The sequence below is a fragment of the Rhamphochromis sp. 'chilingali' genome (genome assembly GCF_963969265.1).
Source record: "Rhamphochromis sp. 'chilingali' genome assembly, chromosome: 3".
Taxonomy (NCBI): domain Eukaryota; kingdom Metazoa; phylum Chordata; class Actinopteri; order Cichliformes; family Cichlidae; genus Rhamphochromis; species Rhamphochromis sp. 'chilingali'.
This window is the reverse complement of record NC_137931.1, coordinates 3285716-3309877: the sequence shown is the minus strand read 5'-3', so window position 1 is coordinate 3309877 and position 24162 is coordinate 3285716. Positions and strand designations below refer to the sequence as shown.

The following is a 24162-nucleotide window of genomic DNA, read 5'->3' as shown; positions in this document are numbered from 1 at the left end:
CTAGAGGCACATAGCAAAAGAAATAATGATTTAATGATATAAAGCTTGCTCTGTGGTTTTCTTCCATTGTTTAGTTTAACGAAAAACTTGCTGAAGATATGAACACATCAGTAACAAAAAGAAAAAAACAGAAAAGAAATCGTTGTTTCTTAAAAAGTTATATTCTGATATATGTCAAAACTTTGATCTCTCTTTCTTTTTTCTATTTCCTGTTTCAGCTGGGCGGTCACCGCAGTGATGGCTGCATCTCTATCTGTCGCCTCCTCGCTGTTGTAAGCCTGACGTCGCACAGTCTGGTAGAACTCATCTGACTCCCGGTAAAGGCTTGTGTATGTAGCATCATAATCGATTTTACCCTGTAAAAACATCCAAATGTGTAAGGTTTTTGTGCTCATAAACAAGCTTTCCATATATATTTGGCAGCCAGTGACTCACTTTAAAAAACACGAGGTCACATAATAGTTCACACTATGAGCTTATGCACTCGGGCTGTGATCAGGAGACCTGTGCTGCTGCTGCTGAGGTTCGCCCTCTCTCTGTGGGCTTTGGCCAGCTTCATTGCAAGCAGATGTTACATGAGCAATAATGGCTGCTTCCCAACTTCCTTCTGCTTCTGCCAGATTAAAGTTAGCATAAAGGTGGGATTTGGGAAGTGATTGCAAAGAGTATCATCAGCTTAAATTCAAATTGAAGACTGTCACCTTTGACCTGCATGCAGGCGTGACCCCATCTGTGTTTGCTGAGCGAGTATCTCGGTGGCCTGAGCCGCAGGGAACACAGACAGCTCAACCAACAAGAGCTTGCTTTATATTTGTAATATATTAAGGTGACTATCAGATTTAACGTCTCCACATCATTTTGGTCTAAAAGTTAAGCTTGATTTAGATTAAAACGAGTGTTTAGGGTCAGTGACTTGAATGGAAAACTGAGGTTCCTTTATATTTTGGTGCTTAAACCTTTGGACAGTTGTTGTTCTATTGTAATTACCGAGTGCTCGGTCTCTGTTCATTTTGCACTTGACTGTCCATTGATTTCCTCGCTGCGTCTCTTATGAGTTTTCCTCGGCCTCTTCATGCCCTGTTAGCTGACATTACCATCCGCCTCACAGTGAAGCTTGGCTTTTGTTCTGCTCCGTACTCGCGTTTGTGTCTGACTTTAAGCCAAATCGTGACATTTCGAGCATTTTAAAGGTAAATAAAGGTTTCCACATAATTAAGCTGGAAAAAATGTTTCATGTCCTGCTACAAGTGTTGTTGCGAAACCTGAATCATACTGAAAGTCTGAGCTGTTCGCTTTACCAAAGTCCCCCTGGTCTTTCTCTCTCACTACTGACCCTGAACGGAAAGAAAAATCCCTTTGACTCTCAGTTCTCTGTCTCTAAGATGTGCATCCTTTAAGAGACATCCTTGTTTGTCTTAAGTGGGCTCCTCCAAAGCATTATGTTCTAAACTCTGGCAGCATAACTGTCAGGCAGCATTTTTGAGAGTGTCGAACATTTTTATTTGATCCTCTAAGCAACAATCGTGAGGTTTTATCGGTGAAGTGCCAGCTGCCAACTACATGAGAGGATTTTCAAGTGGTTTCATTTCTCAACTTTTATTTTCTGACTTATACAGAATTTATGCATCTCTCCAAGTGTTTTATGTTGCATTGGATAAGAGGGCTAGCTAGATTTCTAAATGTATAGTTTGTAGGAATGCACACAATAAATTTGATTCTTTTACTGTGTTATAAGAACGCAGAACAACAGAATAAAGAACAAGAGGATTCACTTACTATTGATACAGGTGGCTCTTTCCTTGTAGGGTATCTGTGAACAAAAGTGACAGTTAGAGCCATGCTTCAGTGAAACAGATGAGGTAATCCTAAATCTATTACAGGTTCAGTTACATACAGTTTGATTGAAATTAGTGTCTAATGTTCTCTCTAATCTCTAATCTCTAAATGTTGACATGCACAATTAAATCATCTTTACAAACTAAAATTGTTTGATTACTGATTGTCCAGTTGTTTAAGTTACAGTTCTTTTCTCTGTGTGTTGTAAACACAAACTGCTTAAATTTAAAGTGCAAGAAACAAATTTTCACCTGCAGCGATTTTGTCTCAGGATAAATCCGAGGACAACTCCGACTACAATGACAATTCCAGGACATATACAAATCACAGTGATAGACATCAGCTGCCTCACTGGAGAAGTGTGAGCTTCTAGAAAAAAATCACAAAAGAAAAAGTTAGAAAACGTAGAAAAACAGAGCAAAACCAGACTTTAGACATTACCTCCAGTTTTAATGTTAGGATCAGTACAAGAGCTAATGTCCCTCAATTAGTTTTCATTTTAGTCATGATTCAAAAGAATGAGTCTGTGATGCAGGTCCGATTTATTCAACAGCAGTCTGCGCACAACTCGAACAGCAGCACAGGAGGCAAACAGAAACAGGCATGAGAGAAAGAACAAAGCAAACACGCACCTTCAGCCGAGATAAGGAGATGGATAATATCTGTCCCATCGCTACGGGAACACTCACAGGTGGACTTCCCACTATCCTCTGCTGTTAAATTGATCATCTGGAGAAACACGACTCGGTTTTCTTTTACCAGCCTGAACCTGGAGTCGCACTCGTTCTCAAAGCCCCGTCCATGTTGATACTGCAGACGACAGCCTTTTGGCCTGTTCCCTTTTGTCTTTATCGTGCACACTATCCAAATGTAATCCACTCTAGACTTGGAGCAAAGTGGAGTGACATCTTTTTGTTCCCCAATGGTTCTCATGATCGTCTCTGTAATTAAAGAAGATGTAATGAAGATCTGTTTGGCCTAATTGCGCCAACTGTCTCCAAAAAGGGGTTAAAGGCTACTTTAAGAACAATAGGTCAGTGCTATAGTCTGCTGTTATTCTACAAGACTTTAAAACTGATTGGATGTGTGTAATCATACAGTACCTTCAGTGTCAAAACTCAAAGACAGAGGCAGAAACAGAGCAAACCACAAAGCCCTCTGGTCCATAGCTGCAGCAATGTCCAAACAAATCAAGACGTTATACCCAGAAGAAAACGAAACCTGCTGAATGCAATCCTTTGACACACTAATCATCAAACCACAAGAGAAAAAGTATCAAGTAGAAGTGGAGTCAAGGTAGAAGTGCCGAGACAGGGAAGCGCAACAAGCAACTGCTTCTAATTGTCAAGTAACATTCAGCCAATGACTAAACTGGAGGGTCTTCATTTTAATCACAACATTAGTGCTAAAGCACATTGGCCACAGTGTTTATACTCCTCAGAGGCTTTCACATCAAAGGTTTTAGATATAAGGATATAATAATGTATCATAGTAACCCTTTACACCTTTAAAAAATATTTTTTAAGTCTCAGATGAACGCTAACAGCCACTTTTAGCCACAGCAGAAAGCTCTGCTGGTTTGTTTTGGCAGCCTTTTACATGGGATTCTTGATGTAATCCCAAAGGGATCTGTGCTTCCTCCTGGAACTTAACTGAGGTGCTTGTCAACCAAATGTGTAACCCACACGTGACCTATTACACCGTGTCATGATCTCTTTAACAAACACTCAACGCACTCTTACTGCTTCTGATTGTCAAGGATAGCAGCGAGATGCTGCTAATCATCAACTGATCATCAGCACGTGTGAGGGCCTCTATAAAAGGGGGCTTTGCTGGTCTGGAGCATTCAGGTGTGTTTTAATACATTATGTTCTCATGAGGTCTGTGACAAAAAGTGTTACATCTCAGACGCTACAGGCCTCAAGTATCATGTTAAACGTTAAAGTTCGTGAAAGAAAAGACAGCGAGTATGGCTTGATTGGAAGTGTTTCCTTAAAACAAGCCCCTCTTTTCAAAGAGCAGAGCAGCTTGGGTTAGCTTTGCAAACTTGCATCTCAGCAAACCACAAGACATCTGGAACAAAGATCAAAGTGGAGATGTTTGGTCATAATGCACAGCACCACGTTCGGCTAAAATTAAACGAGCATATCACCACAAACACCTCATATCAACTGTCAGCACGGTGGCGGGGGGGTGATGACTTGGGCTTGTTGCAGGCACACGACCTTACCTTGGGTACATTACCTTGGGTTGACCTTGAACTCTGCTGTGTACCAAAGTATACTCGAGTCGAATGTGAGGCCACCTGTCTGACAGCTAAAGCCTCGCTCAACCTGAGTCATCTAACAGGACAATGATCCCAAGCACAACTCAGCAGCAAATCTACAACGGAAAGTAAAGAATGAGGTGTCGCAATGACCCAGTCCAAATCCAGACCTCTGATCTTGTATGAAAGCTGCATTAAAACATCCTCAGCTACAAGCAGACAGTTGAAAACTGAAACTGCGACAGAGACAGGTAAACAGACAGAAATGTAAAATTAGACACCAGACCAAACAAGCAAAGACACAGAGCGGCTGTTGCTATTGTCTTCAGTATAGATCTGAAAGGTTGTCACGGCGGTAAATGTGCATGTGATGATATAGTTGAATGATATGGTCAAGTAGTGAACAAATGAAACTAGGTCAAAACATCACAGTAATGCATGCTAGCTGCTATTTCATTTCTGCTTTCAGCTACTATTAATAAACAGAATCATGTACATGATTGTGTTAATGCAACACTACATGTATTACAGAAAGAAGCACGTTAAAGTCAACGTGGCTGTCTGGGGACAGATGTTGCTCCTGAGCGAAGCATGCAGGCTTTAAATGATGAGCAAAGCACAAATAGGACGGAGACAGAAGCAGCGTTTAGGGTCAAACATTAGAAAACTCCCTCCATGATCATGCAGACACATGTGACTGTCCAGTGCTCTTACAGTATGGGAGGTAATAAATCTTTGAATGTTGTTTATTTTAAGGTTTCTACTGTCCGACTTTGGTGTGTTGTAACCTTAGTTTTCTGTGCTTAGCTAACAGGAGTGCTACCCAGTGTGCTCTTCTGCTGCTGTGGCCCAATGTGCTGTGCATTCAGAGATGCTCTTCTGCCTACTTTGATTGTAATGATTGGTCATTTGAGTGACTCCAGCCTTCAGCTTATAGCAGTCATGCTCCCCTGACCTGTGGTATCAGAAAGGCCTTTTTCCACCCAGAGAACTCCCACTCACCTGATATTTCCTCGCTCGCACTATTCTCTGTAGAGATCACTGTGTGGGAAAATCTCAGTAAATCAACAGTTTTTTAAAATACTCAGACCAACCAATCTGACACCAAAAATCATGCCAAGTTCAAAATCACTTAGATCGTCTTTCTTTACCATTTTGATGCTCAGTGTGGACTTCAGCAGGTCATCTAGATCGTGTCTACATGCCTAAATGTTATTTGCTGATTAGCTACTTGCATAAATGAGCAGTTGAACATGTACCTAATAAAAATAGAGCAGCATGGACTATAAGGCTCGCAGTGAATAATGGTCAGGTTACAACAGATGTTTTGATGGAGGCGTTTGTATCATAACAGCTGCACCATCAGCTGAAAGCAAACAAGTCATGAGCCTTTTTAACAGGATGCAACAGATAGCACCCCAGAGCGAGACCCCCTCCTACACAGACAGTGGCAATGATAGTCCATTGTTCCAAGATGCAAGATGCTTTAGCAAAGGCAAGGCTATGTGCACATAAGGAGGGGGCGGTAATACTCCAAAACATACGAAGCTTACAAGAACTTCATAGGAAGAAAGCAAAATAAGAACAAAACCGCAGCTTCAGGAGCCTCTCATAGTTTCAGGTGTGGGTTTTTGTGGCCTCCTCTTTGTGCCGTTTGCTCTTGTTTGTTAGTAATGCTGGTTAGATCGCTGTCTGATAATGGCTTTTCTTTTTCATCTGAGAAATGCAACCAAAAAAGAAAAAAGGGGGAAAGCAAAGCTCAAAATCAAGTATAACAGATGCTGCCTGACCAGCTTCACCCTTGTTCTATACATTGTTGTGGGTGACACATAAACAATTATCTCTGAGACCTGCCAGCAGAAGGAGAAGAAAAGGCAATCGCAGATATGATTACAAACACTACAGATATCGGAACATAAATCATGCATCACTGGACACAATTAAGTTCTCATTAATTGTGTCAACTTTTGACACTTTGGGGATGAGGCAATGAAATTAATCCAGTTGTTGAATGATAAAACAATAATCCAAACTACTAATCCTCCTCTGTGCGATTCACGAGGTATTATCACTCAGTCAGCAGCATGGGGTGATATTTAAGGAAGCGTTGACAACATATTTGATGATATCCAGAACCACCGAAATAGAAAATGAAGTACTTATTATTCTTTTTGCTTGTGCTGTTAACACATCCATGTGAACAACACTGAAAAGACACATCTGTCTTTTTGCATTTCCTCTGAAAGCTTTGAAGCCTGAAGCCAATGCATGACCCACTTATACAGTCAGACATCTCAGCAGCACTCAAACACTCTCTTCGGCTTTTACACCCCCTTACTCAAATATGACAGCGTCCTCGCTTGTATAAGGTCACGTGTGGCATTTCTACAACTCTGCGATCAAATCTGTATTTCCAAATCATATTTAAGTTCATTCAAATTACTCCAAACTTTATTTTAAATCGGAATCTTTTATTGTCATTAAGACAAAAGCACAACGAAATGATATCCTGATTCATTCAAATGCGAGGAAAGCAAATCTAACTATTGACAAAAATAGAAAATGAAACTCTTTCTAATAAATAAATAGATATGTGTATATACTGTGGCTTGCAAAAGTAGCCCCCTTGAACTTTCCCACATTTTGTCACATTACAGCCAAAAACATGAATCAATTTTATTGGAATTCCAGGTGAAAGACCAACACAAAGTGGTGCACACGTGAGAAGTGGAACGGCAAGATCTGAAAACTGCTGTTCACAAACGCTGCCCATCTAATCTGACTGAGCTGGAGCTGTTTCAAAGAAGAATGGGCAAAGATTTCAGTCTGTAGATGTGCAAAGCTGGTAGAGACAGACCCTAAAAGACTGGCAGCTGGAACTGCAGCAAAAGGTGGTTCTACAAAGTATTGACTCAGGGGGCTGAATAATTACACACACCCCACTTTGCAGTTATTTATTTGTAAAACATGTTTGGAATCATGTATGATTTTCGTTCCACTTCTCACGTGTGCACCAGTTTGTGTTGGTCTTTCACCTGGAAGTCCAATAAAACTGATTCATGTTTGTGGCTGTAATGTGACAAAATGTGGGAAAGTTCAAGGGGGCCGAATACTTTTGCAAGCCACTGTAAGTTACTGCTTGAGTCATTATTGATTGCAAAGTTCATGAATTCATGAAAAAATTAACTTGGTGTGTTGCTGCTCTGCCTGCATGCATGTAACAGCATGTCCTTGTGCATAATGTGAATTAAAATGCAGCATCTAGTCACATAAATAAATTCAGTGTACATAATACTGCTTTTCAAAATAAAAGCAATTTATGGAAGAATGAAAAATATTTATTATCGCTTTGAAAAAATAATAAATGCCTATTTTGGCCTTTTGTAACCGCACAATCACACAAAACGTCCTTAAATATAATTCAGTACCAGTGCAGACACTGGTCTATCTAACGGCAGCCCCAAAAGTCAATCCTGATGGACTCACATGTTAAATAGCCCCACTAACCACCATCAAAAATCACGTGCAACACCTTGGATTTTGCTAGCTTGCTGAATACATGAGTTGCATCTGCAGGCTACTAACCAACCCGCAACCCTTAGCTGACAGCTTATAACGCCACGCTTTCATGCAAGACCTCTGTCTCAATATGGCCGCGACAACAGTGTACTTTAACTGGATGAATTTCAAGTGTGTCCCTAGTGAACATAACTGGCCCTGAAGCATAAGCAAACTGATAAGCAGGTTGGAGCCCCCCAAGAGCACAGGAAAGATCTATAAATGTGTATTTATTGTGTATGTGTTATATTTATAGTAGAACGTAAAATATGGGGGCCTTTCTGTGTGGCGTGCATGTTCTCTCCATGTTTGAGTGGGTTTCTCTCAGTCCACAGACATGCACTTAGTGGGGTTAGTTGAATTGTTGATTCTAAATAACCCATAGGTGCGAATGGTTGTCCATCTTTTTGCATCAGGCTGGCAGTCAGTCCAGAGTGTACCCTGCTTCTCGACCTGTGGCAGCTGGGATAGGCTCCAGCCCCCTGAGACCCTGATAGGGATAAGCGGAAGAGAATGGAAGGATTTTAAGAGACTGACAATTTAAAGCTACTAGTTTAATCATTTTCATTGTCAGAGCTGGGGTCACATGCATGCACAAAGATACACAAGATGTGTGTCTTTGTGGCTGAAAACAAAAAAAAGAAAAAGAAAAAAAGCAGCAGAATAAATTTCAGTGAACCGTTTTAAAACTGCACCATCTGCTGGGTCATTTTATTTCAGTCCAGCACAGTAAGTCACAATAATGTTTGTGCCAGATGTATTATGAGCAAGAACAGACACTATATAGTCAACATTGTTCATCGGCGTTTGCATTTCAAAGGTGTTTTCACCCACCTGTCTCCCAATTGCATGTCGCTGTACATGGATGATCTGCAAGTCAGATGCTGATTGGTTGACAAGTTGACCAGAATAGGGAAAGAAGTATAAGTGGAGTTTATGGGGGATGGAGAAACCTGAAAGTACAGTGGCTGTAGTGGGCATTGTTGTTAACACTCAGTTTCATTTCATAACTTTGCATGTTAGACCAACAATAGCACAAGCAACACTTCCTCCATCTGACAACAAGCACTGTCTTCAAGTAGATTTGGCCTTCACACTGCACCTGCTGAAGCATAAAAGAAGCGTTAAATGTGGGGCGGTCCCTGAGGCCTGGCATGGTCTCGCAAACAGCTTTTAGATGAGGGACGAGAATAAGGGCAAGTGCACAAATGACATCAACAAAAACAAATAAAAACCTCTAAATTATTTCCTTTACTTACCTTATTTACTTCGTGACAAAACACCTTAGAGTTTCACAATGTTGGAGTGAGATTTTGTATTAGATGAATAAATGTGTAATTTAAAAAACAGCAAAGCGAGTGTCTCTCGTGTAAAGCTAATAATTCAAAGCCAGCGAAATAAACTAATCTTACCGTTTTACTAGCATAAAAAGGAAAGAATGAATAAATTCACCAATAAATGTAATATGCAGCGGCGTTTTTATTGTCACGTGCGACGTCCAACTGTTGAACGTGGGTGCATGTTCGCACAGGATCCACTGGGTGGCGCCAAATAGCCAGCAGTTATTGTGCAGGGACTCAAAGGCTGCTGGGAAATTTTCTCCGAGGAAGTAAGATAGATGCTAAAGTAGCTGGCTCCACAGAGGTAAGAGTTTGATAATGTGAGGCATTTATCGGGTCACAACGCTTACACTGACACATTAATGATGTGAAAAGTCGGAGTGTGTTGTTGGCGTGTGGCTGGGTGAAAAGTGACGTACGTAGCGTCCATTTTTGTTTGCCAGGTGTCAGCACGCGCCTCGCTAACCCGCAATGTGTTTTTGAGAGTTTCTCAAACACCTGCGGTGTTTACTTTACTCTCTGTTGGCTGGTTTGCCTTCGTAAACCACTTTGTTCATAAATTGCAGGTTTACCGATGACGAAACATTAACAAAGAGGAACATCTCAGAAGCTGCAGCTGTCTGCAGTCATGGTCAGTAAACTGAGATAGAAATGCTTTTATTTTGTAGGATCACGCCACTTATTCTACCCTCAACTGACAGACGAGGCTTTTTCAGGAGCACTCTTTAGCTCATGTTCTTGTATGCTAATCACTGCGATCAGTCAGAGAGGACATTTTCAAATGATCAAGCTGAGAAGACCTTTGCTCATCTTTCTCATCAGCAGGAGGACATAAGCACTGTGATGTCCTGGTTTTCCAGCCCGGTGTACAGCCGATACTGGCAGCACTATCGGCAGGCCATGGCATGGCATCAGAGGCACAGGCGCGCCTACAGAAAGGCCTTGGAGGCTGCCTACGGCCCCTGCTGCTACCAGGAGGAGGGGCCCGGTGACCGGCCTCGCTATGCTGACTGGAGCTCTGCAGAGAGCAACAGCGAAGACGAGGCGGACGATGCAGAGGAAAGTAGCTCGGAAAGCGAGATTGAGTGCGATGTGAGCAACATGGAGATCAGCGAGGAGCTCCGGCAGTACTTCGCCCAGACTGAGCGACACAGGGAGGAGCTCAGTAAGTAAACAAAGGGGAGCAGGTGCTTTAAAAGGTCAATTTTTAAAAGCGCAGCCTCTCCAGATGTTTAGTCTAAGGTGAGGAGCCTGTCTGGTATGTGTCCAAAAATGGTCCGTGTTGTCGTTCTTGCAGAGAAGCAGCAGCAGATGGAGGCGGAGCAGCAGGGCAGCTACGTGCCGGCCGATCAGGACCTACACAGCTTCTCGTTGCGGAGCAGTGTCGCCCCTCCCTTGGAGCGACCCGGCGAAAGACGCACGGCCGAGATGAAGAAGCTGTACGGCGGGGATGCGGCCAAGATCATGGCCATGGAGGCGGCGATGCAACTCAATTTCGAAAGAAACTGTGACCTGAAGCAGCCCAAGTACTGGCCCGTGATCCCGCTGAAGCTATGACGCCGTAAACAGTTTGATCTGGAGACGATCCATGCTCTGATCCCTCTGCGAGCTGCTGATGTAGAACTAACGGGTTTAGGAGGTTTGAAGTTATTTCAAGGAAGAAAACAAAACTTCTGCTCGGCCAAACACGAACATCCCCGACCTGTCGGCTGCTGCTCCAGATTAAAAACCTCTGGCTGTGGCAGTACGAAACACGAGGTTTACCCTACTGCATAAATTGGTTTTTAATTTATGGCATGAAACACCAGCACTTAGTCCCCCAAAACATCCTGTTGGTTCGGCGCTAAAAAGTGAGAAGCAGCGTGAGCGGAGGGTCAGAGTTGCAGTAAATTTGCCCCCACAGGTGATGCAAATGTATTCAAACAGCCTGCGCCTGTGTTTCCTCCTAATCTCTTTTTGTTTACCCTCTGGCTCGGTGATGTTTCATGCTGCAGTAGCTCCTCTTATGCCTGTCAACTTAGTTTAACCACAAAAAACATTGTCAGCCCCACGTCCTCCCCCTCCCTCCCCTCCCTGTGTTCAGATTTGGGAGCGTTCCTGCATGGCTGCCTCTGCCTACACAACAAGAGTGATTTGTTGTTGCTACTTCTAAAGTGCGGTTCTCCGATTCTGACATTCACTGGCTTCAAAGCCACTCGTGTGAGTTCTCTGGGGAGGGGGGGTGTTGACTATTCTGTTTTATCTTGTTTGTGTTTGCACCAAGCTGCTCCGTTTTTTTTAAACGGGAGGATGTGTATTTTATATGATTTCTGTTTGTAATAAAGTGTTTTCTGTCCACATGAAACTTCCTTTGCTTTCAGTAATTTTTAGTGGCATCGCTGTGAGATGGAAATCCAATTATATAACTGCTCTTCAGCACATTTCTGTACTCAGAAATAAAACTGTGTAATTCAAGTTGGTTGGTTGGTTGTTTAATTAGAATTTTTATTTTCTCAACATACATTAAAGCTTTTAGTGTCAGACTTGGAAGATTTATTTCTGAATTTGTGGGGTAGTGGATGCAAATGCAGTTTTATTTTTCATTAAATGTAATGATTTAATTATTAAGTGTTGACACTAAAAAAAATGCAGGCATTTTGTGTTTTTCTTACTTATCAAAAAAGAAAAAGGAAGTGAAACTGTGATGCTAGCACTTTCAGTACTCTGTATTCAGCTGCTCAGAAGGGACGTTTGGTATTTCAGTCCTCTGATTCCCCTCTGCGGGGTCATGAGATAAATCGGATGGGTCGCGAGATTAACGGGAGCGGAGACGAGAAAAACTAAAGTTCTTACTTGTTGGGCTTTTCTCTAATCTTTTTGTGAAGTACTGGATACTTTTTCCCCCTCAGTGAGCTTCTAAAGAGCTTTTAAGCACCTTGAGCGACTGATGTTGTGATTTAGTGCTATATAAATAAAATTTAAATATAGAAAAATTACATATTTGACCAGTCTTCTTCATTGAGTTGGTAGACTTCATTTAATTTGTTTGGTTTCCCAGCATGGACCCAACCTTTAAACATAGTCCTCAAATTTTCAGAATGCTTGAGGTTGAGGCTTTCAGAAGGGCTTTTCGGAGTTCAATGTTAGCCTGCTTTTCCATTCCAAAACCAGTTTTGATGTATATTTGGGATCATTGTCCTGTTGGAACACCAAACTGTGCCCACATTTGAAACCATCTAACTGTTGATTTAAGGTGAAGTTGGAGAATGTGGAGGTAGACTTCATGCTAAAGAAGTACCAGTAGCAGCAATACAGCCCCAGAGCATGATGACAGCTGATACACTGTTGTTAGGTTGGAAAGCTTCACCTTTACTACTGCAAACTGTGACCAAACACCTCAACTATAAAACTTTTCTCCAGATGGTGTTTGGCTCGTCTACGTGGGCAACTGCAGATTTTATTTGAGCTTAAAGGTGCTGGTTTTGGAGCAGTTGCTTGTATCTTGGTTGGGGTTGGGTTGCTTCTAAACCTCGTAACCAATTTCCTAAAGATGAAGGTTTGGTTCTTCGTCCAGGTCTTTGTAAAGTGGTGACACATCGGAATGACTTACACTTGTTGTTTTAACCAACTGATTAGCCAGTAAATAGAGTAAATAAATGCAAATTAATTTTAAAATCACATTTATCAATAAATAGATACATGATTTAAAAAACATGTTATACAACAAGATAACATGTTTGTTGTCTGCAATTCATTATGATTATGAAAGTCACAGGAACACATTAGAGAACATCGGGTAATTAAATCTTTTCAATTATTTTCAATTATTATTCAATTAAAAATGAAAACTATAAATAAAAACAAGCTCATGTAAAAATATACTATTTTTATTGACAAATAAATATTGAAAAAATTAAATATTTTTCAGAAATATTTTTCATATAAGTTGTATATTCAAAATTGTTATTATGACTCATGAGTCAGTGATTATGGGCGTCACAGGAAAAGTAAATGACATGATGATGTGATGATATGATCATTTCATGAGCAAAAAATAAAGAAATATTTTCATGAATTATTTATTTATTTATTGCCAGTGAATAAATAAATAAATAATAAGCTATTTAAAAAGAAAAAACACATACATAAATATTCAATGAGCGAACAAACAAATGTAAAACAGATTTAAATGAGTTAAAGCTGGGCTGCGCTTTGTTAAAGTGGACCTCTGTCTTATAATTAGGCGAAGAACTGACCAGGACACTTGTCTTGTGCGTTTGGATTAATGAAGCCTTATCCATTTCTAACCCCGGGGTGACGTCACCCCCCCCCCCCCTCCTCCTCCTCCCCCCTCTGATTCCAGAACGGGACGTGCAGTTGTTTTCATTCTGCCTCCCCCCTCCCCTCTCCTTCCCGACCTCTCCAGACAACCTGTGGACATCACCTTACAGTCACTTACAGTGTCCGGACCAGCTTCCACAACAGCTGAAAACATGGGTAGGCGAACTGTGTTTTTACATGTTTGCTGTTTTTGCTTATTTTGCATTTCAACTCTTGCACAGGGGAGCGGGTTCATTTCGTGATGGATGCTGCAGAGATCTGTCCTGGCCGTGTTGAGCTGCGTGTTGTCGGTGTGATTCTTATTTGCATGTCTGATTATCACTTTGAAGCCTCGGTCTGTTAACTTTCACCGTTTCACTCTGAATATCTTTGCAGCCTTTTGTCACACGATCACTCTTCTGACGCTCATTAGGCAGTTATGGTTTCAAATCAACGTGCCCGCGCTCTCCTGCGCGGTCGTGTATCTGCTGATTGATGTCACACTGTGCCATCAGAAGACGCTGTTGGCGTCTTGGCAGTGGTGCACGCGTGTGAGTGGAAAGGGCATGGATTAAAGCTTTTACACCTTTAGAGAGAGGGTGGATGTAGATTTCATTTTAGATTTAGACTAATTTCCCTTCCAATAATCCGGACATGTTCCAGATCTTTTTAAAGATGTTTTATTAGAGTTCAAAATGTACAAAAATCCCATCCTCGCCAAATCACGTGATGCATTTCTCCTGTTGCAAGGTAAAAATGTGACATTCCTTGGCTCTCGGCTAGCACACAGCGGTTACCTCTCCCCACCTTATCTACTCATGTGAGAGTCGATGTTGATTGGATTAAGAGGGAGTGATCCGCTCCCCGCTGTGGATTAAACGGGCTGGACACGGAAGACAGTTGTTGCGTAGAGGTGGATGCTTGTTCCAGGGTTTTTGCACATTGTTCTTTTATTAGCTCAAATCAGATTGGTAATCTCATTGAGATTAAGATTTGCTTTGTTTTCAACAGGAAACAGAAAGTATGGCACAGGAAATGAGAAGAGAAATAAAGAAATACAAGAATTGTTCAGAATTAAGGGGTTTTATTTAAACAGTGGGAAGGGAAATATCTTTGTAAGTAGTTGTGCAAAGACAGTTTGATGTTCTCCTCTTGACTCATAAATTGGAAGAACTGATATAAATGGCCACCATAGCTGTATTACTAATGCCATGTACACTATTTAGTTTTATTTTCTAGCTGAAAACAATGAATGTTCAATTTTGGCACACAATTGGACACATTGCCAGTTTAATTTTTTAGGACTTAAAGAGCAGAAATTACTAAATTTTATTAACAGGCCTAAAAAAGCTTTTTTTATTTATTTTTTTTAAATATATATATATATATATATATATATATATATATATATATATATATATATATATATATATATATATATATATATATATATATATATACATTTTTGAAGAATTAACCACACATTTACATAGTATTGGCCCTCTTCTGCCGTGCGCATGGAGCGTTTAATTCTCTGAGGGGCTGTAACTTTGGTTTCTTTTGGTCAATTTACATGATTGACACTTCTTTTTAATCGTTTGAGCCAATAGGATCACAGTAACGGCTCATTCAGTGAATTTTGGTCTGAACATGATGAAACTTGGTGTTTGGAGTCAGTAAAAGCTCTGGAAGCAAACCAGCCTGTCTTTAGCCGGTTACATGAAGTCTAAAGAATTTCTTGTTCATCTCCAAAAGTTGATTCTGTTCATCTGGACGTAGCGTTTTGTGGGAGAAACGTTTCGTCACTCATCCAAGTGACTTCTTCAGTCTCAGATGACTGCAGGTTTCCCCAAATCTTATAAACAGTATATTTGCATAATGACTGAAACCAGCCCACTGAAGGAACAGTGGGCTGGGAGGTCAGTTCCTTAATCATTAATATGCAAATTCGACAACCACTGATCAATGGTCTTGAGTATGGAACGCCAGGACTGCCATAATGAATTAATTAAATACACCATTAAATAATTAATTAAATGTGTCAATAATTAATTAAAATTGGAATTAATTAATTAAATAAATAGTTATGACACATGTAATTAATTAATTATTGACACATTTAATTAATTATTTATGTATTTCACATTTTAATTAATTATTGACACATTTAATTAATTAATTATTGACACATTTAATTAATTATTTATGTATTTCACATTTTAATTAATTATTGACACATTTAATTAATTATTGACACATTTAATTAATTATTTAATGATATATTTATTTATTTCATTTTGGCAGTCCTGGCGCCTGGCTCTCGTCATGAAATAATTTTATCTGTCAGCCTCACCCATCAAACTCAGGGGGCGGGGTTAACGCTGCCCATGCAGCTTCTCTAACATTTGATTGGTTGCCGTGCAAAGTAAGTCAAAACAGGTCGATCCTAGATAATCGATTGCTTGTGTAGACTTGGGGCAGCCAGGTATCCCAGAATGCAGATCAAATCACAGGCAGCAATGGTGGTGGTGTAGTTTTAAAATACCCCGTTTTTCTGTCACCAGCTACACTTTTAACAGTGTTTTAGCCGCGAATGTCGCGACGTATGTCTGGTCAGGTTGTCAACATAGAACATGTTTGCAAAAGTGCTCAGATGTTTTCAGAGATTTCACTAGCTCTGCTAACAGTTAGCATGCAGAGTGCACCGAGGGGGTTACGTTAACCGGTTTGTTTACATATTCCACTCTCCGTGTTCCACATGTTGCATTCGCAGATTCTCATTTTCACCGAACGATCGTCTCTTTCCGCCTGGTCTTGTGTCTCTGTGCTTCTGTAACATAAAGAACGAGCTGACATTTTTCTCACGAAACCAGCGATCAGCTCAGCAGACCCTCAGTTTACCTGCATGCATCCTCCTCCTCATCTGTCAGCTGTTTAACACCTGCTGCTAATTCAAGAAACACGCCTACGTTACCTGGTGATAGTCACAGTTTAACTGGGCAGCCGGTGCTCGATATAACGCAATGTCAGCGCATTTTTCTGCACAAGATAAGTAAATATAGTGTTTTCCCCGAGCGCAGAGCTGCTGGAGCTTGTTTCCTTACAGAGCACTTTATAGGCGAACAGCTTTATCAGCGGCTGATGTCCAATCACCGGCACACAGCTTTCAAACCTCAGCTGAGTTTTAGCTCTCAGTGGTTAAACGCTGGACTTCATTCACTCAGGTTCTGTCTGTCGGGTCACGTTTACTTCGCTGTTTTATTTACAACTGAGCAAATCGGTTTGGCTGAGGTTAAAGTTACGTTTCATAACTGCATAGTTTCACAGACGTTTAATGGTTCACTGGCACATGTGTTAGACTGAACTATCATCTAAATATCATCTGTTTTTTAATAGTTATTCAACTGTATTCTAAGCACCAGCTGTCTGTTAGAATGTGATTTTTTTTCTCTCTCTGTTGGCAGAGGTATAAAAATGCGCAGGAAAATCTGACGTGCATGGCGAACTTCACCGACGATATTTAGGGAGGAATAAACACACATCAAACATAAATGAACCATTTGTCTGTCTCCATAATTGAGAGAATTTTCTCTTCTTATGTCAACACTCTCTCTCTTTTTTTTTCTTTTTTTTTTCTTTTTCGGTCATGTTATGTTTACCTGTCAAAGGCTTGTTACAAACTATGAAACACATTGTGCAGACTTCTGGATGTTAGAAGAAAACGAATACTGCTCATGAATGAGACTAAAGGCAGGAAGGTGTCCTTTAAAACTAAACATGTTAATAGGACCTCCCTGTTTATATCATAGTTTATGATATAGCACGTGTATTTCAGTAATAGCCTGCTGAGGCCACTATACGTGCTGGCCTCATATCAAATGTGAAGGCAGACTGAGTCTATGTTTGACGTTTTTTATATCTAATCTTCCTTTTCAAACATTTAAACAGCAGCGAGTCTGCAGCTGAGGGAATACAAATTCAAATTGTCGGAACAGGTTTGCTCGTTTCTTGGATTCATTTGGTGATTTATTAAATGTATAACTGTTATTCTAATCTGCTGCTGAGTCTCTTACACTTTTCTTTATGCTGTATATTTTCACGTCTCTGGAATAGTTGGCAGTTAGATAGTCAGCTGGGAAACTTTGTGTTAACTCATGGAGCTGAGGATATCGTGGATATGCTGACCTCGCTGCGTGGTGTACAGAGCGAGGTCAGCATGATTAATATTCACAATAAAAATATTAGCCGAACATCATGAAGTCTGTATGTGTTTCATAGTGTCGAACAACCTTTGTACAGTTAAAGCCAGCAGTTACTACATGACGGAAACACCAACGTTATCTCTTTTATGTGTTTATACACAGGTCACGCTGATTACTGAACAAAAACCCAAAGATCAGATGTTAAACAGATTTATTTGCTCTCTCTCCTCCTTAAACATGTTTTTAATGTTAGTTATAATTCAGAATTGGCGACTGAAACACGTAGGACACATAAGAACATCAGGAAATAAAACACCGATAAATATAACCTCAGTAAAAGAAGTCAGCGGGGGTTACTACAGCTGTGTACCGGGGCCTGCGCTTTGTCGGTGGGATTGCTTGCGAGGCGAGCGGGTCTATCCCACGCTTTGCCGTGAGACTGGGACGACATCTCCGAAATCATCGAAACACTTTTGCAAAGAGGCTGTATCTTGACAAACCGACCAGACACATGAAGATTAAACCACTACATTCTCGGCTAAAAAAATATTAAAACGGTATTTGGTAACACACAAACAGGGTTTTTCAAAGCTCAGTTCTGTTAGCTTCCACATGCCGGTTGTTGTGCGCTAGAAACAATGGCCACCAGGCCAAAGCAATGGTTTTGACTCGATCAGCGTTAACCCCGCCCCCTGAGTTTGATGGGTGAGGCTGACAGATAAAATTATTTCATGATGAGAGCCAGGCGTCAGGACTGCCAAAATGAAATAAATAAATATATCATTAAATAATTAATTAAATGTGTCAATAATTAATTAAATGTGTCAATAATTAATTAAAATGTGAAATACATAAATAATTAATTAAATATGTCAATAATTAATTAATTAAATATGTCAATAATTAATTAATTAAATGTGTCAATAATTAATTAAAACGTGAAATACATAAATAATTAATTAAATGTGTCAATAATTAATTAATTACATATATCATAACTATTTATTTAATTAATTAATTCCAATTTTAATTAATTATTGCCACATTTAATTAATTATTTAATGGTGTATTTAATTAATTCATTATGGCAGTCCTGGCGTTCCATATATCCTTGACTCCGCGCTCAAACCAGCGTTCCTCCCTGTCCAGGATGTTACATCCTCATCATTGAAAGAGTGTCCACAGGCCTGTAGGTGTAAATAGACTGCAGAGTCCTGGCCTGATGAGGTAGCTCTTCTGTGTTGTACCATCCTCTTAGCCAGAGGTTATTTGGTTTCCCCGATGTATAAATCCTGGCAATCCTCCTGGCACTTAACAGCGTACACTATGTTACTCTGTTTGTGTCGGGGGACCCGATCCTTCGGGTGGACCAATTTTTGGTGCAGCAAATTTCTTGTTCGGCTTTGTTTGTTCAGCGGCCTTCTGCACATTTATGTGACTGCTTGTTTAATCGTGGCTTGTTTTCGGTGTGTTTGGTGGTTGTAGAAATTGTTTTTATGACATTTTAGCTGAGATTCAGAGGTTTCTGTGGATACCACACATGTCTTTCTCCCCCCGTGATTAACATGATCTCCTCCTTTTTCCCCCGGTACCGGGGGCGTGGGGCTTAAGGCAAAAACCTTGTAAATAAACCATGTTGCTCTATTATGTTTGCTTGGGAGGACCATCCTGCTTTTTTGTGATACACAGAATCGAGAGGCTTCAAAGTGGACAAGCATTTAAACAATCAACAGATTTGCATATGTACATTGTATATAATGTGTACAAAGATTTGTGTATCTAAAGTGAAACATCTACATAATGTATGCCAATATATACATATTGTAATTTTTTGCTAGAAATTGACACCAAAAAACTATGGCACCAATACTGGTTAGTCCCAACTTATAGTTGCTGTAGTCATTTAGAATTATCTAAAATCAAAATGAACATTTTCTCTAATCTAATGCAGCTTACCTCTATGGGGCGCCGTTTGTCAAGTGAAACACGCTGAAATTAACGGCAACATTTTTCCACATTTAGCTCAAAGCCCCATATACCTCATGCTAAGGTTGGTATATTTGAAGTCTAGGGTCCTTTGCTTTAGGAAGAAGATAAACTGAGCTCTGTGATATTGAACAGAGGTTATATACCAAGCAGTGTATTTATAGTATACAGTATTAATTCATGGGTGCAGAGGGATAGCTGTTGACATGCTAACACTTCTTCTTCATGGCATGAAAAGAAAAAACAAACCGAGGACAAGGCGCAGTCTGGACTAGTGCTCACGTTCACGTGTCTTTTTTTTCAGAGGAGAAACAGATTTCAGAAAAACTGCAGAGACGCATGTTTCATGTTTTTGTTAAACTGGCAGTTTCGTCTGTTTGTGTTTTACTGGAGGCTGACCTGAAACCAGCAGCGTTCAAGTTGATCTCATTAGGCCACTTATTCAAAGTGTTTCTACCTCTTACTTCTCTGCCTATTCCCTCCACGTCTGGATCTCCCCCTCTCTCTTTCTTTGCTTTTCTCTCTCCCATTCATAACATCTGTTTCCAATAAGCCAGCAGGTCTGTTTATCTCCTTTAGGCTGGTGAGAAGTTGAGAACAGACAGGATGTAGCCAAATGACATGATTTACTGCGATGGAGAACAGGAGCCATTTTTCTACAGGCAGCCGTCGTAAACTTCTCTACTTTCAGCTCTCCAGTTTTGCCTGTTATTTCCCCCCAAACTGCTACTTTAGTCCCATCATCGTCAGCATCATCATCCCATCTTTCATCTGCATCTGCTCCTCTCATCATCCCCCTGCTTATTGTCTTCATCATTATTCTTTCCACCACCACCCCTCCTCCCCTCCGCGTCCCCCTTCGTGAATCTGCTCTTTGTGCTCTCGTTTTTTTTTGCTGCAGTTCGTCTCTGCTCGACTGCGCGTGGAAACTCGTGTCCTCTTCCATCCTCTCCTGTGGATTTTGCTCGGCGCTGATCTGCAGAATGGATACTGAGCACCACAGCCGTCGAGCAGACAGACTTCAAAGGCTTCAGATTTTCAAGGACTGTTTTATTCTGAAGGAATAAATGATCACTGAGCTGGCAAAAAGGGAGAAAAGTGGACCGATCCACTGAGCTGATTAGAACAGCAGAGTACTGACACTAAAGCACTGCTGTCATTATGACAGCTTGACTGTGCCCCAAAACAGACCACAAATACTTGTTTTTTAATCTCTGTTTATTAACTTTGCAAATATGAAGTCACTGCATGGTATGCTTGTGTAGAAAACTGAATAAAGTAACCAACTATGTAATCTCTATAAACAGTTACTATATGTAAATGCATAAAATGTGCACCAATCATTTCAGCAGATTGTTTACCTGCACGCAGGCTAGTTGCGTGCAGGTAAACAATCTTTTGCCTGGAGAAAAGCAGGGTGACCACCTGATAGTCATTTAGCTTTCCTTTTTTTAATATACTCTTGTAAACAATGGCTGGTGCACAGATATGGGAATCTCCAAAGACTGTAGTTTGCTGAATGCACAGGAAGCCCCGTAAAATTGTCCGTGACGCCCAAAGGCTAAGTCAGCAGAGTAGCTGATGGGTTCCCAGATTTTCAGCTGTGCATGTGTACTCAAGAAATAGCCCACTTCAGATGTAGTCGCGCTACTGGAAACGCCTCAGCTGGAAATGCCTTAGTTGGAAATGCCTTAGTTAAGCGCACAGGAAGCTGCTCACATGGTTCCCACTTGCATATGGTGCCCAGTGCTGTTTGCACATCAGCACAATCCAACATCACATGAAATTTGCACTTGGAAGCTAGCAGGTCAAAGCGACTGATCTGATCTACCGATGCTGGATATTTGCATTCTCATTTGCACCTGTGTTGGATGATGTCTAGAGAACTTCAGGGCTGCAGTGTCTGTTCAGAAACAGCAGAATGCTTCCTGTGTCTGCATAGGTTTGCTCCTTGTAGTCCAGCTTCCTCAAACTATGGAAGCTGGTTTCCACCACTGGAACAAGAACATTTGTGATCTATGAGTCACAATTTTGAGTTATTAACTCAAAGTTTCAACTTAATAACTCTTTTTTTTTTTAAATCTTGACTGATTTCTTAAGACGTTTGAGATAGCAAGTCAAAATTTTGAAATAATAAACCAAAGTTGTGGGGAAAAAATATTATGTTTTTATTACTTCTTTGGTTTTTTTGCAGTGTTGAAAAATGATTCATGAAGCAATGATTTTGAGTAAACTGCAACTGAAATATATTTTTAAAAAAAGGAAAACTTTATTCATTCCGATAGTTAATCATGAAAGAAAATGTGCTTGGCAAAAAAAAATTGAATGTAAATTTCTGAATGAACTGGAACAAGTAAAGTTCATTTTACATTGTGCTCCTGCAACAAAATTACTCTGTGGATAAAACAGCTGTAAGTGTGGTCACAGATTTTATTGCAACCTATTGTAGCAATGCGTTTCTGTCACACTGTGAGGAAAGTCCTAACATTTTAGTGCCAGTCACACCTCTCCAAGCACCTTTCTATTGTGCCGTTATTCCCTGTGGCATGTTGTTCTCAGGCTTGTGTCGTTTTTGTTCAGTCAACAGAGTCAAGGAAGACGCTTGTAACAGTTAGGTGAAAAGCTTGTATGCTTTTAACTCCTGCAACTACCTAAAACAACATCCCTCCCTCTTGAAACTCTTAGAGGAGGTTTGATTTAAACTGACTGGAGCAACGCAGACCTCAGTTTTTAAAGCTGAACTTTGATGAGGTACTGTGGGGCTGGTGAGAGGATTGGTGCCGAGAGCATGGTGGACTGTTGATGATCACACGTGGAGCTCGAGAAAGACAACAACAGTTGACGTGGTTTGCTGAGAGTTAATAAATACCTGTTTGTAAGCCTTCATCGCAACTATGCACAAAGCGCTTCTTTACAGTCTCCTGAATGACGAGAATTAGTTCCTCAAAAAGATTTGCTCATTGAATCGTGCAGTGCTTGATCGGAGCTCCAGCTGTGCAATCACACTCGCTGAGCTCACAAACAGCTGAATGGTTTACACTCCTCATGATTCATGGCCTCCAGGTTTCCCTGCTGAGTATGAGAGAGATGGTCTCTGCTTTGTAATGACTTTTAAGTGTTTTCTATTTCTTTTAAGATTCAATCAGTTTCACTGTTTAACGTGTTGAGCCTGATTCCAACAGATTAAGTGGCCCACTCTCACTTTGAAGTGCATTTAGTAAACTAGCTGTACAGTGGTTTCTGTTTATCTGACAACCTTTAACATCTCAAAAGAGAGGAAAGAACTGCGTATGTGTAAGCACATGAGAGGCCATTATTACCTTGTTCTAACTCCAGACTGCTCATTACCAAGAAGAAAGAATTTAACTCTACCCCTATGAACACATGACTTGAATCTTTTCCATTTTACAAGAGATTCTGACTTCCAGTGGTTGTGAAAAGAAGATCATCTAGAATTACTTGTTTGTATTCATTTTCACTATAGAGCTCTCATTTTGTCTTGTCTTTATGTTCAAATATAGTGTGCGCCTTTTTCTGAAAGAGAGAGAGAGCTGAGTGTAAAAGCAAAGCTCTTGATTTACCGGTCTATGTCTCTGCCCTCACCTATGGTAATGAGCTCTGGGTAGTGACCAAATGAATGAAATTGTGCATACAAGCAGCAGAAATGAGCTTGCTCCGAAGGCTGGCTGGCCTCTCCCTTAGAGATGGGGTGAGGAGTTTAGCCATCAGGGAGGGTCTCAGACTAGAGCAGCTACTCCTCCACATCGAAAGGAGCCAGTTGAGGTGGTTTGGGCGCATTCTGGGTGAGGTGTTCCAGGCATGACCCACTGAGAGGGCAGACCCAGGACACACCGGAGAGGTCTGGGAACGCCTTGGAGTTCCCTCAGACAAGCTGGAGGACGTGGCCGGGGAGAGGGAAGCCTGGGCTTCTCTACTTAGGCTGCTGCACCCGTGACCCGTCCCTGGATAAGTGAAAATAAATGGATGGATCAGCTGCAGCCCTTATTGGGAACGGTCTTCACTTGGCTGACTAAAACTGTTGCCAAAGTGCTTGCTCATAGGGGGTCATATGATTGTTGGGTTTTTCTCTGTATCTATGAAGCGCCTTGAGGCAACTTATGTTGTGATTTGGCGCTATATAAATAAAATTGAATTGAATTGAATTAAAACGTGTTTGTCCTACTGCAGCCTCCATAGCTGGGATAGAACTGAAATAGGTAAGAAAACTGAATTCAGTTGTCTTCAATCTACTGGCATCTAGTGATGAGATTTTACACACTGTAACTTTAAAAACTCCTAAATAGTTACAGATAACAAATGTTTGGGAAATCTGTTCATGTTTAATTCGTCTAAAAGAAAAAAATATCAGCCTTTGGAGATTTTTGAATCACCAAATATCAGTAACAGTCTTAAAAACTATCATTATTTTGCCCATAACAATGTAAGAAATGAACTAGTAGTATTTGTTTTTCTCTCTTACTACGCTTTTTATTGATTTTGCTATTGTTTGAAGGCATCTTACTCTTTGTACAGTGTGTTTTAATGTTTTGAAAGCTGTTGCTTAGTACCCGCCCCACTGATTCGGCCTTGACTGAGGCCAATATGTAAACACAGCCCTCACACTTGCTTTCATATTCAGGCTCCTTAAACTCAGCTCAACAGCCACTTTTTATGT

At 40.6% G+C, this 24162-nt stretch overlaps 2 protein-coding genes and 1 long non-coding RNA gene across 6 annotated transcripts in view; 2 read left to right on the top strand and 1 right to left on the bottom strand.

Annotated features, from left to right (window-relative positions):
* Positions 1-280: 280 nt before the first annotated feature.
* On the bottom strand, positions 281-2180 carry LOC308393979. Its single transcript, XR_013971071.1, has 3 exons — positions 2088-2180; positions 1777-1810; positions 281-356 (listed from the first exon to the last, which is right to left on the bottom strand). It is a non-coding gene; the product is annotated as an uncharacterized lncRNA (long non-coding RNA).
* Positions 2181-9222: 7042 nt separating this feature from the next.
* Positions 9223-11344, top strand: gemin8 (gem (nuclear organelle) associated protein 8). 4 transcript variants are annotated; one of them, XM_080878087.1, is made up of 4 exons: positions 9223-9304; positions 9567-9631; positions 9823-10165; positions 10298-11344. In XM_080878087.1, exons 2-4 carry the CDS (start codon positions 9629-9631, stop codon positions 10555-10557), a joined length of 606 nt encoding a protein of 201 aa, XP_080734213.1. In that variant the 5' UTR covers positions 9223-9304; positions 9567-9628; the 3' UTR covers positions 10558-11344. The 4 variants fall into 4 exon arrangements, with proteins under 4 accessions (XP_080734213.1, XP_080734215.1, XP_080734214.1 ...); XM_080878089.1 differs by having other exon boundaries at positions 9232-9304; positions 9826-10165; XM_080878088.1 differs by lacking the exon at positions 9223-9304 and adding an exon at positions 9365-9443.
* A 2007-nt stretch (positions 11345-13351) lies between these two features.
* The window catches only part of LOC308394356 (neuronal membrane glycoprotein M6-b-like), a 54118-nt gene continuing 43307 nt past the window's right edge, over positions 13352-24162 (top strand). The window contains exon 1 of the mRNA XM_080878637.1: positions 13352-13476. Coding sequence (XP_080734763.1) covers positions 13473-13476 — 4 coding nt within the window. The 5' untranslated portion in view covers positions 13352-13472. The remainder of the gene's footprint in view (positions 13477-24162) is intronic.

Coding starts and splice junctions, on each gene's coding strand:
- gemin8 (XM_080878087.1), top strand. Junction 10,166..10,297: donor GCGACACAGGGAGGAGCTCA/GTAAGTAAACAA, acceptor TCGTTCTTGCAG/AGAAGCAGCAGCAGATGGAG.